General features: G+C 34.1%; 1 protein-coding gene across 2 annotated transcripts in view; it reads left to right on the top strand.

Annotated features, from left to right (window-relative positions):
* PCDH11X (protocadherin 11 X-linked) overlaps positions 1-19,474 on the top strand; it is a 732,575-nt gene that overhangs the window by 508,928 nt on the left and 204,173 nt on the right. For both annotated transcript variants that reach the window (XM_015127772.3, XM_028842286.2), the window contains exon 5: positions 8,298-8,496. In XM_015127772.3, the coding sequence (XP_014983258.2) occupies positions 8,298-8,496 (199 nt within the window). The remainder of the gene's footprint in view (positions 1-8,297; positions 8,497-19,474) is intronic.

A 19,474-nucleotide genomic window follows, 5' to 3' on the forward strand; every position in this document is an offset into this window, starting at 1 on the left:
ATGATTATAGAACTTCAGTTTTTTTTTAAATGTAATAAAAGTTCAAAGGAAACATTGGTCTATTCATCTCATATTAATTTCCAGGAAGTGACACATATTACATAAGTAGCAATTGTTTTTCATGTGCTAATGAATACCAGGTAAAAAAGATGAAATAAACATGTTTCATATACACAAGAATGGGTCTAAAACAAACATGCTACTACTATCCATAAACTCAACACACTAAAGAAATTGCTGGCATACTAGCCGATGTGTGCATTCTCCAATTTTATTAGGAATACATTCTAGTAATTATTATTTAAAAACTGATATTTATTCACCATCACAGCTTTTTGTTGCATTTTTTGCTAACATTAAGCAAGAAATATTTTGATCCAAGTGTTTATGTAATTAATGACAATGCCAGGTTTTTCCTCTTTCGTTGTATGCTACAAAATTATTCTAACATCTAATCCAAGTCAGAAACCATCTGTTGCTTGAATGACATTTGGTTTGTTTAAAATGTATCAATTAAACAGACATATTGTGCAACTACAGCAAAGGGAGAACTATTTTGCAAATACAAAGGAGTGACACCAGAGACAAAGCAGTGTTCACAAACTTGTGGCTTATTTTATGGAAACATATTTTCAAATAACAACTAGAAAAACTTAACTATTGACTAATATTCTTAAAAATAAAATGATTATTTGGATCATATGAGATCCATGATTCCATTATTTCCCAAGCCTATTTCATCACTGACAATGGAGTAAATAGTATAGGTTTGATCTTGTTAATTATGCTAGTAGACTACAGGGACAAAAAAGAAAAGGGTTGATAGGATAGTAAAAGCTCTGAAAACCATAACAAATTAGGATGGGAATTATAGCCTGGAATAGGAAGACTTATACATGAGTCTTAACTATCTTCAAACACAGGAGGGCTTGTCATACAGAAGAAAGATCACACATATTTTCTGTAGCTAAAGGCAGAGCTAAAGAAAATTGGTGGGAATTTCTCCTTCTGTCAATGTTTTCTTTTCTAGCAGCTACCAACCCTCCTAATACACACTCTGAGCTGGAGAAGCAGATATCCAAGGTTGTTAAAGTTAAAAATAAAAGCAGAGTATGGTAGATATGATTCTGAAAACAAACTTTGTGATAAATACTTCAAGGATTTACATGCCTTTATTTCCCCACTTACTTCCTGATATGAGGTTCTTTTAGGATAGCTGAGGCTATCAGATAACTATTGGATAGTCAAGGTGCTTTGGTAATTCATAAGTTTAAATGTAAGTCACTAAATATGGATGTGGTTAGTACCAAAAACAATGTAGATATTTCTACTATTCTTTTTTTGACTGATAATTAGGCTTTTCATTGAAACCATTGTCTATTTTAGTTTTAATATTTGGTTTTAGTATTACTTAATGGCTTTTTTGACACATGCCAGTTTCAAAGCATGTTAAGTTTCAATTCTGTCATATTTTAAATGTTAGTCAAAGAATTGTAGTTTCTCAAACATTCACAATATTGCTATTTCATTTTCAAAGTTCACACAACTGTGGTAATAGCCAATTTAACAATTTATAATAACATTCCCGAAAGAAGAAGCATCATCTTGCATATCTACAAATAGATTATTTCCATTCTGATTGAGCTGAAATGAGTTATGATTCAAGGAAAGAAGGAAAGTTGCCTGCTTATAATGCCATGTAGTCTTCTAATCAGCAAAACATATGTCTGGCTCTGCCCCTCCCCCCCACACACACACAAAACATATACCATGAAAAATGTAATGGCAGAATAGTCAGAGCTAGTAGATCACCTGACTCAATGTATTTTATGAAGCTACAATGTAACTTCATAAAAAGCCTCCAACACATGCTAGTGATGTGTTATGGTACTTAAAAAAAATAGCCATGAAGGGTAAAAACCCCAGAAACATGAGAAATGAGACTATTCACATTTTATGAAATGGAGCAGTGAGGCCGAGAGCAGTGGCTCACGCCTGTAATCCCAGCACTTTAGGAAGCTGAGGCGGGCAGATCACAAGGTCAGGAGTTCAAGACCAGCCTGGCCAATAGGGTGAAACCCCGTCTCTACTAAAAGTACAAAAATTAGCCGGGCTTGGTTGCGGGCACCTGTAGTCCCAACTACTCGGGAGGCTAAGGCAGGAGAATCACTTGAATCCCGGAGGCAGAGATTGCAGTAGGCTGAGATTGCACCACTGTACTCCAGCCTGGGCGACAGAGCGAGAGCCCATCTCGAAGAAGGAAAAAAAAAAAGAAGAGAAGAGAAGAGAAGAGAAGAGAAGAGAAGAGAAGAGAAGAGAAGAGAAGAGAAGAGAAGAAGCAGTGAAAATGCAATTAGGCCAACAGGTCAACTGATCCATCCTGCAAAATGACTTGAATTGGTAAAGTATAAAGTTTTATGACTGCAAATTTCAGGGCCAAGCAGTAAAGGCTTGCTACAAAATAAAAAGGCCTGATATGTCATCTGTGAGTTTTTACACTGGGAATTATGATCTTCACATGGGATATGTATGCTGGCCATATAATGCATATGAAAATCTTTAGTTTCTAACCAGCTCTTTGCACATTTTCCTTTACGATATATTTAGTAATTATAAATCATTTGGCTAAGAGATAGTATCTATGGAAAAAAAAGCAGAAATCCTCTGACATCCAGAATGAAGTTGTTTACTATTATAAAATGTGGGGACTTGGAATCTTCATGTATTCTTAATAGTTTGAAATTCAAAATGTTTTATACATAAATCAAAAACAAACGTGCATATGGTAATCCTTAGAAAGTATTGAGACCCTACATATGATTACTCTTTCTAATCAGAGTTACTGGTGATGACAGTGAATCTAAAGGAAGATTGGGTTAGAGTGTATTAGATTTGAACTCATGGCGTGTGCAAGGTTGTATAATAGGTAATTCTAATAAGCCTTCTCTAACACGATACTCAAGTATTCTATAATTAGAATCACTGGGTCGCCTATCTGGATGCAGCTTCTTTGGTGCCAGATTAACCTGTCCCAAATGCCACTTGCATCATGTTATGAAATGTAAAAACATTTACCTGATAATTAGTATGAAATGATGCCTTCATGAGGTTTAATGGGCACAAGAATGTTAGGGATTTGGTATTTAGTCTGTAAATTATTTATGTGAGTGACACCAATATAATGTCTGGGTATTGTGTTCTGGAATTCTGATTCATTTGAGCTAAAAATGAGGTGTGTAGATTTTAGGGAGAGGCATCCTGTGTTATTTCTCTCTGCTACTGGCAGGAAATAACTAGCTATTCAGGGCAAATATTTATTCATGAAAACGCCAAGATTTATTTCCATCCCATAAAGTCACTATTCCAGTCAGTAGATTTGTTTTCATTTCTGTGTCACAGCTTCTCTGCAGGGCTACAGACAGAAATTTGTCATGAACAAATTATAACATGAATATTAATGTAGTAGCCCTTTTATACTGTACAATAATTATCTTTAACCAGCTTTTCCATATTGACGAAATTAGCCTTCCAGATCAGAGGTCTTCAAACCATGGCTTTTAGAGCCAAATGATGAAGAATTTCAAGCAAAACATTATAGTTAAGAATACATAAAAGTATCTAAATTTTAAATTTTAATGTTCGTAAGTACAGTTTTATTGGAGCACAGGCAGGTCCATTCAGTTTCATATTGTCTATGACTGTTTTTACACTACAAAATTAGGGTTAAGTTATTGAGACAGAGACTGTATCATATTGTCCACAAAGCCTAAAATATTTACTATCTAATTCTTTACAGAAAAAGTTTACTGACCCTTCAATTTAGTGGTTATAAGAGGGGTCCTAGAGGATGATTAGTTTATTTTTCTTAAAACTGTAGTTAAATGTTGTGATTTTTAAAAAACTTATACTTTAATTTCTGGGATGCATGTGCAGAATATTCAGGTTTTTTACATTTGTGTACACATGCCATGGTGGTTTGCTGCATCCATCAACCTGTCATCTACATTAGGTATTTCTCCTAATGCTATCCCTCCCCTATCTCCCTACCCTCCAACAGGCCCCAGTGTGTGATGTTCCCCTCCCTGTGTCCATGTTTTGTCATTGTTCAACTCCCAATTAAGAGTGAGAACATGCGGTGTTTGGTTTTCTGTTCCTGTGTTAGTTTGCTAAGAATGATGGTTTCCAGCTTCATCCATGTCCTTGCAAAGGACATGAACTCATCCTTTTTATGGTTGCATAGTATTCCATGTTGCATATGTGCCACATTTTCTTCATCCAGTCTATCACTGATGGGCATTTGGGTGGGTTCCAAGTTTTTGCTATTGTGAACAGTACTGCAATAAACATGTGTGCATGTGTCTTTATAGTAGAATGATTTATAATCCTTTGGTTATATACCCAGTAAAGGGATTGGTGGGTCAAATGGTATTTCTGGTTCTAGATCCTTGAGGAATTGCCACACTGTCTTCCACAATGATTGGACTAATTTACACTCCCACCAACAGTGTAAAAGTGTTCCTATTTCTCCACATCCTCTCCAGTATCTGTTGTTTCCTGACTTTTTAAAGATCACCATTCTAACTGGTGTGAGATGGTACCTCACTGTGATTTTTATTTGCATTTCTCTAATGACCATTGATGATGAGCTTCTTCTCATGTTTGTTGGATGCATAAATGTCTTCTTTTGAGAAATGTCTGTTCATATCCCTCTTCCACTTTTTGATGAGGTTGTTTGTTTTTTTTCTTGTAAATTTGTTTAAGTTCTTTGTAGACTCTGGCTATTAGCCCTTTGTCAGATGGATAGATTGCAAATATTTTCTCCCATTCTGTAGGTTGCCTGTTCACTCTGATGATAGTTTCTTTAAATGTTGTATTTTATATATATATAATGAACTTCTACATAGATCCAACAAGCTATTGACAATGTTTTAGTTTATTTACAAGAATGCAAATGTCACCACCCAGTGGGTTCACCTTGTCTGCTGCCTAGACAGAGCTGATTTATCAAGACGGGGTATTGCAATAGAGAAGGAGTAATTCACACAGAGTTGGCTGTGTGGGAGTCCAGAGTTTTATTATTACTCAAATAAGTCTCCCTGAGCATTTGGGGAGCAGAGTTTTTAAGGACAATTGGTGGGTGGGGAAGCCAGTGATCCAGGAGTGCTGATTGGTCAGGTGCAAAATCATAGAGATTCAAAGCTGTCTTCTTGGGCTGAGTCAGTTCCTGGGTGGGGCCACAAGATCAGATGAGCCAGTTTATCGATCTAGGTGGTGCCAGCTGGTCCATCAAGTGCAGGATCTGCAAAATATCTCAAGCACTGATCCTAGGAGCAGTTTAGGGAGGGTCAGAATCTTGTAGCCTCCAGCTGCATGACTCCTAAACCATAATTTCTAATCTTGTGGCTAATGTTAATCTTACAAAGGCAATCTAGTCCCCAGGAAAGAAGGAGGTCGGCTTTGAGAAAGGGCTGTTAGTGTATTTGTTTTAAACTATAAACTAAGTTTCTCTCAAAGTTAGTTCAGCCTATTCCCAGGAATGGACAAGGACAGCTTGGAGGTTGAAGCAAGATGGAGTTGGCTAGGTTAGATACCTTTCACTGTCTCAGTCATAATTTTACAAAGGCGATTTCACAAGGGCTTATTTAGTACTCTGAGGCTTTAGAGTTGAAGCAGCTAAACTTTTTGTAAACTTTTATGAAACTTTGCTTTTGAAGAATATAGCATTGATGATTATTTCAGTAGCTCCATACTAAATATCTTTAGTACTAATAAATAATAGATGACTGACAGGCTAGGTAATCCATGTATTTTAATGTCCTGTAATTCAGGGTAACATTTGGATTATGTCTGTATAGAGGTGATCAGAAGACGACCTGAAGCTTTTATTTTCCTCTTTACACTGTGGGTTCTAGATACAAGGACAAACAGAAAAAGGGATATTGACCAGGAAAAAGCGCACAAAAACATATTTCAATTGCATTATTTACCTGATAAATGCTTTAAATCTTAGAAGGTACAGTGTGGTTTAATCAGATAATACAGCCAATCTCACTCCTCACAGCTTCCACACAACCTAACACTCATCCCCCAATAAACTAAAACCAAGGCTGGGTGAGGTGGCTCACGCTTGTAATCCTAGCACTTTTGGAGGTCTAGGTGGGTGGATTGCTTGAGCTCAAGGGTCGAGACCAGCCTGGGCAACATGGAGAAACCCCATCTCTACCAAAAATACAAAAAATTAGGTTGGCATGGTGGTTCGCACCTGTGGTTCCAGTTACTTGGGAGGCTGAGATGGGAGAGTCGCTTGAGCCTGGGAGGTGGAGGTTGCAGTGAGCCAAGATTGCATTCCAACCTGGATGACAGAATGAGACCCTGTCTCAAAAAAACAAAACAAAACAAAACAAAACCAACAACAACAAAAACCTCTGCCTTCTGAACTCCTCAATATTACTCAGTTCCAGCAAACGTTTCTTTTATTCCATTTATTTTCTGCTCGTACTAATTCTGCTAAGAGTTACCTTAACCAACACCACCCGCGACTCCCTCTGAGAGGCCCAAAAGAATTATGTCTGGCTGTTACACTTACATGTAGAAAATCAGCAGACTATTTCTCATTAGAAGGAGTAATTTTATGATCATAAGCATATTCCATGAGATATATTATATGACATATTACATGCATTAGTCATTTTCTCATATTTTATTAAGACTTTAATGTAAAAAGTAATGGCTAAAAATTAAAGAAGATTCAAGTGAGCTACTTAAATATATGCATCTATTATATTTTCATATATCTTCCAATAAGTTTGAAGTATGATATTCAAATCTTTTCATAGCTCCATCTAAAGAAATGGCTGACTGTTAGACCTGAATTTGTGAAAACATATGCATTCTGTTATGAAAATGCCTAGGACCTAAATTATTGTGATCTTTGATGTATGTAAATCTCTTAAATAAATTATACCTAATTTGAAGCTTTCATGCTGTCAGTAGTTTAGTGCTTTGGTTGATCTATTGTTACATAGCAAACCATCAGTAATCTTCAGGGACATAAAAATCAATAGTCCTTCTTAATTTTTAGGTCAGGAATTTAGGTAGTGTACAGCAGATATAGCTGTTTCTGCTCCATAGTGACTGCTGCCCTAAGTAGGGGGTGCTCAAATGTCTGAAGATGGTTAGGATGACTCCAATAAGGCCACCAGCTGGAATGTTCATAATGGGTTCTTCATGTACATAGCCGGTGCCTGAACTTGAGTGGCTGGAACAGCTGGGCCTCTCTAGGCATTGTAATCTCTTTTTATACAGTCTTTCTATGCAGTTAGCTTGACCTTCCCCACAGTATGGCATGATCCCAGTATTCAAACTACTTTCAATGCAGCCGTTATTTTCCGTGGTGGGTTTTCCAAGGGTGCAAAGCAGAAGGTACAAGGTTTGATTACAGAGTCTGTGCAGATTCAATGTGGTCTCAGGCTACATGAAAGTCTGAATATCAAGAGGTGATGTCCACTGGGGAGCCTATTTTTGGAGACTACCACATATAGCATAGAAATGCTGCAAACAAAAATGCTGCTACAAGATCTGGTGAAGATGTTACAAACTTCTTTCAAAAACCAAATGCCTCCTCTTTATATTTTTACTTGTATATATATTTTTATATTCTGCTAGGAATACCATTTATGATGATAACTATAGTTTGTTTTTATAATTACCATTAACTGTTATCCATATTATATAATTATTTTTTTCTTAGAAAGTGAAGTCAATATAAATACATTCCAATTCAAAATTTTGTCCCTAAGATTCTTCTAAAAGATGATATACTTTTAGTTTTCTAAGCCTACATGATTGAATAAATTTGTGTTATTATTTACAGTTTCAGCCCACTAGCAACTTACAGAAAAAGCAAAAAAGTATGATTATGTTTATCCACACTTATTATTCAAAAAATAAGTTATTGCCAAATAATACTTAAATAAATACATGTTGAAATGATGATTAGAATTTCCGGTTTGCTCACATATGCTAAAAAGTTGACTGTCTCTTGCTTTAGAGCAAGTTGACTTTCATTCTGCATCTAGCTATGCCTTGTTTCGAAATATAATGGGAGCAACACTGCCTTCAGGTGAAGGTTTGAACACAGAAATGCTTGTTCACAAAAGCCTGAAATTGTTCACAACTCAAGATAATGTTAATGTGCCTTCACCAGATAGCCAAAATAATGCATTTTCTAAATTGCAGGCATTAAACAATTATTCAGATCATATCTGAAACCCTGTCATTTTCATTCTCCCTTTCAGTCCCAGCGGCGTGTCACATTTCACCTGCCAGAAGGCTCTCAGGAAAGCGGCAGTGATGGTGGAGTCGGGGACCAGGATGCAGGCAGCCTTACCAGCGCATCCCATGGCCTGCCCCTTGGCTATCCTCAGGAGGAGTACTTTGATCATGTCACACCCAACAATCGCACTGAAGGGGATGGCAACTCCGATCCTGAATGTAGTAAGTGATGCCTCTCTGGTTCCTCAATATAAACGGGTTTACTGTGTTTGCAAGTCAAGCTATCATAGTCATAATAACATGGGCTAATTCATTATGTTATTGTGCATAGTGACACATTTTTGAAAGGTAAACATACAGAATTAGATGGATGGCATGTATGCAGCAGTTGATAATATTTTAAATGTATGATCATAACTACTGTGAATGAAATTTATTATAATGACTTTGTTAAGGCATAGATAGAATTTCCATTTATGTATACCTGTATATTTATTTGTATATAAACAGCCAATTTATTTTATTTTATTCATTTATTTGTGAAGGTGTAAATTTTTTCTGATATATAAAAATTATTTTCTAGATTTTATTTTTATTTTTAGTAGAGAGAAAAACCATTGACAGTTATTTTCTTTCTGAGGAAATAAGAGATCCTGACTCCAGTGTAGGAGAGTACATCTGAGGTTTTCAGTAATATACTGAAATCACACACCTGTGCCATGTTACTGTTTAGAAAGGTATTCACATTTGGTCTTCAGACAGAAGGCACAAAATCTGCATTTTACAAATTCCAAAGATGTTGAACTCTTTAAAAGGATCATAGAGTTGATATTAAATAAAACTTCATTAAATGTATCATCTTGAACGTGTAGTGAACAACCTCGCTGATTTATAATTTCAGGAAATACAAAATTTGATAAGATATATATTTCTCAGAAGATTCTTGAAATTGCAAGAAGCTACAATTTGCTCCATTTATGTTATATACATAAAAGTATGTAGGTACAAAAAGGTATACAATATATGTGAGAGAAAAGTCATAGCCATAAACCAATATGAAAAAAATGGGCCAAATACCGGGCAAAAACATAAATAAGGTAATATAAACCAGACATTTTGAAAGATTATTTTGAGCATTGTGGATGGCAGGGATGTATAATTCAAGTAAAGCTTCTGGCCTTTAGAACAAAATAGCTTCCCTATCACTGTATTTTAATCCTCTATTTTTGAAACTTCAAAAAATAGGGAAATGGATTGGTTACACATTAAGATATAATCTAAGGCTAAACATATGAAACCAATGACAACATAACATCAACTTTTTCTCTCTACAAATTCAGATGCTATATATTATAGGTATTTTAGTATAAAAATATTAGAGACTTTTGAGTCAGCAAGTTCAGACAGTCCTAAACATCTACTGGACAGTAGATGTTTTCAATTTTATACTTTCAATTTTATACTTGGAATAAATGATCAATATTTGTTCTGAAGATAAAAAAATCCCCTATACCTTGTGTCACTAAACTATCTTTAATTTACTTTGTATAGCACAGCATAATGACTCCTAGTGGAAATACATAGTTGTGATTATATTTACTTGTGTAATGAACTAAGAGCCAATCTCTAATAAGAATATGATCATACGTAACAAATATACATTAAACAAGGGTGCCACTGATGTTTTTCACTCCATAAATTATTGTTTTAGTTGTAGGTCTATCATGCCCTGTTAAATAAGAATATAGAAATGGAATAACTATCATTTTTATATACTATAAAGAGTTGATTCCTTTGCACGACATGTGTTACTAAGTCTCTTTCATAGAGGATTGCGTAGCAACAATTAAAGAGTAAACTCAGAGTAAGCATCCACGGTGCACATCTCACCCTGAAATGAAATTCCAACTGAATGAGACTCAAATGGAATACTGTTGATAATAATAGGAGAATTGGTATGCATTAGAAATAATAAAACATTTAACATTAAATATAGCCTTTTAATCTCAATTGTATCTAGAAATAAGTAGTTGTTTTAAAAAGTATTCAAACACATAGTTCTTAACAGAAGCTGATCTTGTTTATAGTTAATGATATAAGTGCTAACATCAGTGTATTAGCTGACATACTAGAGGGGCTTTTTTTTAAAAAAAAAAAAAAGATGTTTTCTATTAGGAGCAAAACATTTATCTCTTCTAATTATATTGACACCATTATCTTGAACATTAAGTATCTTGTTCATCATTACTCTACAGGGTGAAGGACTCACAAATTTTGCATTAGAAACTTTAGTTGCTAAATTGATTTTATTTTAAAATCAAGATGTCTGTGGGCAATGATAATAGTAAAGCAAATTATATATTTTGCTGCTTATTATTTTAATAAACATATGCAAAGGGTAGATATAATTAAAAATGAATGTCCATTTTCTACAAGTCTAACAATATTGTTGAGTGAATGTTTAAATGTTATTTTTTACTATGAATAATACTAACAAACTGCTCTCCTACTAAACGTGAAACCTCCCCCTAAATCATGTTCCAAGAAAATTTTGGTTAGGTGTTTTGTTTTGGGACAGTCAGAGACCTTACTAAAAGAGCAAGAAGCGCAATAATTTACTTGAAATGAAGTTCCATTGTCCTAATGTGTCATAGTAGTGAAATGTTTAACATAGTGTGTGTGTGTGTGTGTGTGTGTGTGTGTGTGTGTGTTTTGTTTTAATTAAAAAGAAAAAACATAGCTGGTTTAGAATTGGCCATAGCAAAGTAATCTCTTTAGGCTAATACTGATGATAAGGTATTCTGATTCTTCAAAAAGCAAAGCTATAGCTCTGAAATAGTACCCAATAATGGGTTTTGTGATATGGAGCAGATGCCAGTAAACTGTGCAGTGTTAGTCAATAGCACCACAAATAGGAATGCAAAGTGTTAGAGGAAATAAATGCTGTCCTTAAGCAATGGAATTAATTTTCACAGTTCCCATTTCATATTTTGAAACTTATTACATCTTCAATCTGCTTTCTTTCTTGCTAGAGAATTGCCAAAAATAGCACACAGTTCTGCAAATCCTTTGTAAATTCACAAAACAGAAATAAATATGACATTTATGAGTAAGGGTATTCTGTAAAATTTGCTAGAGGGATTTATTAATACTGCTTTAAAAATATAGTTCCCTGTTGGATAAAAATCTGCTGTTTAGATGAAGAAATCACACAATTCATTCTCTTAAGTCTTTTGCCAAGACTATTAACTTTCCTTTTTAAAATAAAGGAAACAAACTCAAGCCAATTATTACTTTTTGAGGAGACAAATTCAATAAAATATCCTGTCTCATTCCATCTAATTGTAGTTTATAATTGCAATCTCTTTACTGTGGCCAATGGACTAAGGGTACAATTCTGTCTTCCTTGGATGACAACCTATATTCCAGACCTCTCCTCCTACCATAGCCTCATCAGATTATTTTCAATGAACCCTGCTCTTTGAAGCTAGTTAATATGTTAAAAAGCAAAAACAAAACAAAAACAAAACAGAAACCCAATTCAAAAACAGCACTGATTGCTGCTGGGTTACTGTGGATACTGGAACAGATAATGTCTGCATTTGCAAAGGATTTTCTTGAGACACATTCATGGAGACACATGTGGCCTTGGTAACAAACAAGTTGTGAGTCTACTTTTGAGGGTTTTATATATCCATGTGTAGTGTTAACTCAGAGATTTGAGGATGGTGAGATCCTCTTGGGACTACTGTAAACACATTAAACTATGTATGGCCTTATGTTCTTATCTATTTATTTTTAAGTAGTCTCAGGTAAAATATGATTTTTGAGCATATGATTTTAAAATGCTTTCCAATTTCTTTTCTAATTTTTTTTCTGTTTTTATAATTCAAACTGAGTTCTGAGACATATAGAAATATTAGCAAATGTGTATCACATTAAACTTCAGATATTTTTTACCAGTCTATGTATATGAAGCCAGGGTTTCTATGTTTTGTCCTCAAATAGAGAATGCATTGCTGCTCTTTCACTATAGGTAAGTTGGATCTAAAAGGGTAACTACTAATATTTTTATATTTCTACTGATCTGCTGGCATATTATAATTTTCCAACTTCACTGGAAGAGATAAAATAGCCATACTTCTTTGGAAGAGAAATGGTGAAATAGAGTATTGCTAAAGAGGCCCAAATCAGTCTTCGGCTTTCTCGCCATAAATCAGTTCAATTACAGAGAAAATCCACCTACAATGAAGAAGAGAATGATTTAGATAATATCAGTATTTTAATTGTCTTCAACTGAACAAGTTATGTCATCTGTATTTTTTAAAACCTCTTCATTGCATGTGGTCCTTTCACACATGAAGTCACTCTATCTGAAAATGTGATAGCCAGTTTAGTGTCTAACATTGAATCTTAAAGTAATAAAATGCTTGAGTGAAATTTCTTCATCTTCCCCCCAAAAAGTTAATGCTTTTCCTCTTTTTTTCATACCATAGTCATTTCTGTGATACAAAAGAAGAAAATACAGAGTTTCAAGAACATCTAGAGATAAAAAATTATATATTTAAAATAAAGACAAATGTATGTTTTTGTTAAAATGATGTCTGCTAGAGTTTATCTCAGGTTAGCACATCTGTTTGACATTCATTTTTATTTCAGTAGATCAGGTTTGCTTAGCACTTAAATACACTACTAATTAATTCACAACGAGGAAGTAATTAATCTTGCCCTGGCAAAGCACTTTGATTGATCTTCTCCCAGTAATCTAATACATTGGTATAAAAAGTGGGAGACCAATTTGATTGACTAGAATGAATTTCTACTCAGAGAAATGCCAGATTTTCTCCTGATCTGCTAAGAGTATTGACATGACTAACACTAGGGTAATTACTAGTAAGTGTTTGAACATCTCATTATTTGAATATCTAATTCTAAAGGTAGACTACTGATAAAATTAAAAAATCAAAACCAAAAACTGTGAAACTTTTAAAGAATAAGCTAGTAATGGGTCATTAAAACTCAGTCTTTCGTAAATAAAAACATTAGGAGTCAGTTGTCTAAAAGCAAAATAAAGCCATGGAAATATTTTTTCTTGGAAAATATTGATATACTAGTACCTTGGGGAAAGCAGTGATCTAATTAATTATCTAAAAGATTCAAGAAGAAAATATGATTCAATTATAGAAAAAAGGAATAGTATTGGTTAGTATATTTAAGAGGAGAGTAACACTTCTGATGTGGCTGAAAATCATCTGAATCCACATTTCAGCGAATGTTACCCATATAACTGTTAATTAAGTGTTTTTGTTTGCTGCTATATGCTCAGGAAAATTTGACTCCATAGGCTTTCTAACATTTATTTAAAATGCATTTTTGATGAAAGTCACATATCAATTCATGTATTACAATGAATAGAAAAGTGAATGGCATCATTTTGTTAATATTTTTACATAAAACAAATAGGAAATATATTCCACTTAAGAAAAAGAAGTTATGCTCCCTTTAAAGGTTAATTACGTAGCAAGGCCAATTCTGACTCTGCAGGCTATGTATTTGTAAGATTATTTCTTAAAACTGTGCTCATTAGCCTATATAATAGTGTCAGTCCATGGTAGAGAGCGGGGAGTAAAATAATTTAAACCAGCTCAGCAATCTTAATGTCATGCGTTTTGAAAAATTAATCAATATTTCTAAGGAATGACATTATCATTATCAATACCAGTTAATGTCTATTTCGAGAAAGAAGTTGGACTCCATGGCCCTGGGTTCTGGAAATATAGGACAAATGCCTGCTCTATTTCATTGCCTTGCCAACAGAAAATAATATATAGCTTTATGCTGCTATTGAAAGTTTAAAAATTTCCTTAATATCTATTAACATTTTTAAGGTAATAATAATATCAAAATATCACTTTTATTCTTTTTCAAATGAAATATCATTGTAATAATTGATACTGTCTATGATTACCAGTTTATTTTAGTCCCTGATGTGTTATGTAAATAGTGTTAGAAAAGTATCTATATATAAATAGATTATAAAGAATGGTTACACGCAAGAGTTCAATCATCTGCCGTAGTTTTAGAGAGAATAAGGTATACTTGGTAGTGATCGTAGTTTTTATAATACATGTGCTTAGGCAGGTAGAAACAGTGATCTGGTAGCAGACGCTCTGTGATGTATATTAATTTTACCATTTGAACCGACAAGCTTTTGAAAAGTAAATCTTTCTCTATTGAAGCTTATGAAAGTTTATAAATATATTATAATAAGAAAACGGATAAAACACATCTTATGATACCATCCTAGCATATTCAACTTCCCTATGTAAGAGATGGCATGTCAATGTAGACCAATTGAAAAAATGACTGCTAATTTGGAGTATATAGGCTCTGTGAAGGCAACAAAGGCTTTATTCTAGAGATAATCTTTAAAAAATTATAGAGGTCATGAATTAAAATGAGAAGTGTATCTTTAAAGTTGGAGACTTGAAGACATTTACAGGATTTTATTTGGGTGACAGTCTCTAAGATGAGTGTATCTTTAATATCTTAAATCTAATATGAATTAGATAGAGGTTAATCACTCAAAAGCAGGCCACTATAAGTAAAGCGATCTCTTATCTTGTCTTTTCTGTTTGAAAGTGACAAGCACTAAGAGATTGGCACAAGCTGCCAATTGAATGTCAATGCCATAAGATCTGGAATGTCAATAAGCTTGAATAATCACCTAAAGTGACAGAATAGGTGGCCTTCTCTTCACAATAAACCTTCTCTTACTTCTAAATTTTATTAAGCTTCCTACACCAAATAATAAAGGTCATTTAACATTTGTGTTTCTATAATTTATGAGCCATGAGGCAATTCATTTTATGACAACCTTCTTTCTTCTGCTTTTCAAAAAATCTTACTTCCCACTTTCCTTTGCCTATAACACAGACTATTTGCCATTTGTTATTATTTGTAGTTCTTTGAAAGTCAGTATAATCAGTCATTCAACATGTAGCATTTGAATGACTTGGAATATTTAGTAGTGTTAGCCACACATCAACATCTTATTTTAAAATGATTTATAAATTTTAATGGATGAGGAGTCTTGTAGCAACATATTTTTAATCTCCATGACACTTTTAAAATTGTACAATAACTTGCATCTCTCATAATTGCTTTCATCAACAGAACATTCAACAACTAATGAATATATCAAGGAATTCATTTAAAAATGAATAACTGTAGACCATCTGTCTTACCATGATTTCTGCGATTTTTAAATTTACATTTTATTGAAAGTTGAAGATGCTCAATAGAGAATAGAATAGAGATAACAGTGTTCACTTAGCCGTTTTTTTCTCTATCTTAATCAATAATCTTAGAAATTGTTTTCCCAGTTCCACTAGGTACATGGTCTTTATCTGGCACTTCTTTTTTTTAAATCAATCATATATTGGAAATGTGTGTATGCTATCTAAACAAACTCTTTCTGAATAGTGTATATGAAGTTAGTCATTAAAAGTTTATTTTTTTCTTAGAAAATTCTTCTCTTGCAATTTGTATAGACCTCAAAGGCTCTGAGAAAGCTGGCAATTTTAAATATTATTTTGGGGTATCTATTTAATTATACAATAAAAATATTTGAACATTGAGTAAGAATTTTTATTGCAGTAATTCATTTTGTAATCACTATTCATGAACCTTTTCACCACAGACCATTGTAGGTAATTTGTTTTAGGCAATCACCTTAGGCATTACAGAACTCTAATCCGTTTACTGCAATTAACTAGCTCTGTGAACTTGGATAGGTCTTTTAACCTCACGGTGTCTCTTTTTCTTAATTTATATAATGAAGGGATTATACAAATCTCTAGTGCCCCTTCTAAGGTCATAATTTTGTAACTATTAAAATCCCAGAATTTACACGTGCAGGTGTTGCCTTTTACACTGTCTTTAAATTTTAGAGCTCTAAGGGACCTTGGGTGCTATTTAGTCCAGCTCCCTCATTATGCAAATGAGATAACTGAGAATTGGCCCTTTTAAGCAACAACTTAATGTTCTAAATTAAGATTTGATGTTTATCGTTTATTGTGTTCCAAAATAAGAGTCCCTAATGTTGGTAAGCAGTTACTTTTGCAATTTGAATAAAACAACTCATGAGAAAAAAGTAGTATAAAATTTAGCATTATCATTACTCAAGGGGTATGTTATAATATATCCAAATGGAAAACTTTTTTACATGTGATGAGGCCCTTTATTTTTTTTTTTAAAGGTTCCCATTTAAAAAATGCCCTTAAAGGGCATTTGGAGCAATATGGACTGCCGATTTCTAAAATTACTGTTTGTGCTAACCAGTGAAAGTATTGCAGAAAAAATTGTAAACATGCTGAATGATAATGATCTCTATGTCAGGAAAACTAGCCACTCTTCACTGTGCTTATCTAATGTAGTTAAATTGTGTGTACGTGTGTGTATGATTACTTCCAGAACAACTTGGAATTAAAAAATGAATTTTAGAAGGTAAATTTCCTTTGAATATGATGAAAAGTACATAAACAGAATCTCCAGGAGGAGAAACGCAGAATATGTGAATATATCCTTTATGCATTCTGCTGTAAACTCAGCCCTTCCTTTATATGAAATTCCTGTGAGACTCCATGCTACTTCCACTTTCTAGAAGAATGAAGTCTCAGTTCAACAAACTGATTTTGATAGACTCAATCAACTGAGTTCATAGTGTGACATATAGTCAAAATGTTTTGGGTAAACATAATAGTCCTTTTTGGACAATGATTAGAACTTGAGATGAAAGCAGAATAACTTTTATAGTTATATAAATGTCCTATAAAAGTTATCCTGATTTCGGCTGGGTGCAGTGGCTCATGTCTGTAATCCCAGCACTTTGGGAGGCTGAGATGGGCAGATCACCTGAGGTCAGTAGTTCAAGACCAGCCTGGCCAACATGGTGAAACCCCATCTCTACAAAAATACAAAAATTAGCCGGGCATGATGGTGGGTGCCTGTAATTCCAGCTACTTGGGAGGCTGAGGTGGGAGAATCGCTTGAATCTGAGAGCGGGAGGTTGCAGTGAGCCGAGATGGCGCCATTGCACTCTAGCCTGGGTGGATGACAGAGAGACTCCGTCTCAAACAAAAAAAAAAAAAAAAAAAAAAAAGCTATCCTGCTTTTATCTCTAGTTCTAGTTCTAATGGTCTGAACAGAGTCCAACTCCTTTTCATTTCTACTTGTTTATCCTAGAGATGAAAAGGAGTTGTACTCTGCTCAATCCATTAAATTATATGAAGTTTGTCTTACATATAAAGTCTGTCAGCTTTTTATTTATACTAATAGATGACATCATAGAAATTGATGCTCTGGATTAAGAAAGTCATGCAAAAATAAAAATATTTTGAGAAGAATACTTGATAATCTTGAAAATAGCATCAGTTTTATAGGACAATATTATTGAGGCATGTAAAAAAACTGAGTTTTAATTAACTTTTAGAAAATTCCACTCCTACTCTTTGGATTATCAATAGTGCATTGCAAGGTTCACTTGGCTCACTATAATTTTTATTTTAATGATGTAGTTTTCCAGGGTTGAGTTTAGACTGTGATTTCTTTAGATTTATGCATGTAACAATCTAAAACTGAACTTGACAATTTGGTCTAATTTATTTTTCCATTGAACTGTACTCTGCCTGTCTCTTTGGAAAATGTGCATCCTCATATTGCGTAAATACCTCTTAAATTTGATTTGAAGGAGGAGTCAATTTTTTTTTTTTTTTTTTTTTTTTTTGAGACGGAATCTCACTCTGTCACCCAGGCTGGAGTGCAGTGGCGCGATCTCAGCTCACTGCAACCTGGGAGGAGTCAACTTTACAGGGGTACATACATGTCTTCTACAATCTTTTTTTTTTTTTTTTTTTTTTTTTTTTTTGAGACGGAGTCTTGCTCTGTCGCCCGAGCTGGAGTGCAGTGGCTGGATCTCAGCTCACTGCAAGCTCCGCCTCCCGGGTTTACGCCATTCTCCTGCCTCAGCCTCCCGAGTAGCTGGGACTACAGGCACCAGCCACCTCGCCCGGCTAGCTTTTTGTATTTTTTAGTAGAGACGGGGTTTCACCGTGTTAGCCAGGATGGTCTCGAACTCCTGACCTCGTGATCCGCCCGTCTCGGCCTCCCAAAGTGCTGGGATTACAGGCTTGAGCCACCGCGCCCGGCCCGAATCTTTTAAATAATGTAGCTAATTAATCTAATTTTTAAAGACTAAGTTAAATATTAACAAGGAATTCAGGGATCTTTGCCTAATTCAGACTGTAGTTACAAGGACAGAGTACTCATTAGAGATATTTTTTATATATGAATGCACCAAAGGCATTCTCAGTTTTTGGATGAATCATGTATTTGATTCAGCTGTTTGTGTTTGTTTTTTCATTCAGATGATCTTCTATAAAACTTTTACTAGCTTAAATCCATTGCAAACTTTGCAGTAATAATGTTTTCTCATTTCTCTTCCCCCAGTTGATTATGAATTGCATTGGACAGAACAGGATACACTGAAAAATGTCACACAAATATGTTTTTATTCAAGTAGAAAATTAGAGTTTTAGGATTCGACCCAAATTAAATCCAAATATTGAAATTTCAATTCAAAGTGCCATAGTATTAAACTATTAAGTCTTCCCTTCTGAAATAACTAGCCATTACATTTTTGCAAAACAGCTTAACTGAAATATAATATCTGAAATACAAATATCATGGCGAAAGATCTTAAACACACTAAGCCCAATTCAATACCCATGTAACTTTTTGGAATCTCCCCTCAGGGTTTCAAAGGATATGAACTGTGGCTAAGTAAAAAAACCCTTTCATCTAGAAAGATCCCATAATGTCCAACAGTCTGAAGTGAATCTGTCTATGTGTTAGTACTCAATATAGGGTAAAAACATACTGCTTTCAAGGCAGAGAATTGGACCACTGCATAAGTGAAATTTATCATATGCTCGAAACAGAAATTTCAGAGCTGCTTTAGCAATACTATTTTTGCAGAAAGGAAAAAAAAAAAAAGTTGACCTTCAGAGACCTTGTTTTAAAGACCTTGAATTTCTCTGTCTACTCCCAGAAAGATTTTTTTTTTTTTTGAAATTGGAGAATTTTAACACCCATAAAATTTCAAAAATACATTAAAATGTAAGAGATGCAGATATGTTTA

The sequence above is a fragment of the Macaca mulatta genome, chromosome X, assembly GCF_049350105.2.
Source record: "Macaca mulatta isolate MMU2019108-1 chromosome X, T2T-MMU8v2.0, whole genome shotgun sequence".
Lineage (NCBI taxonomy): Eukaryota > Metazoa > Chordata > Mammalia > Primates > Cercopithecidae > Macaca > Macaca mulatta.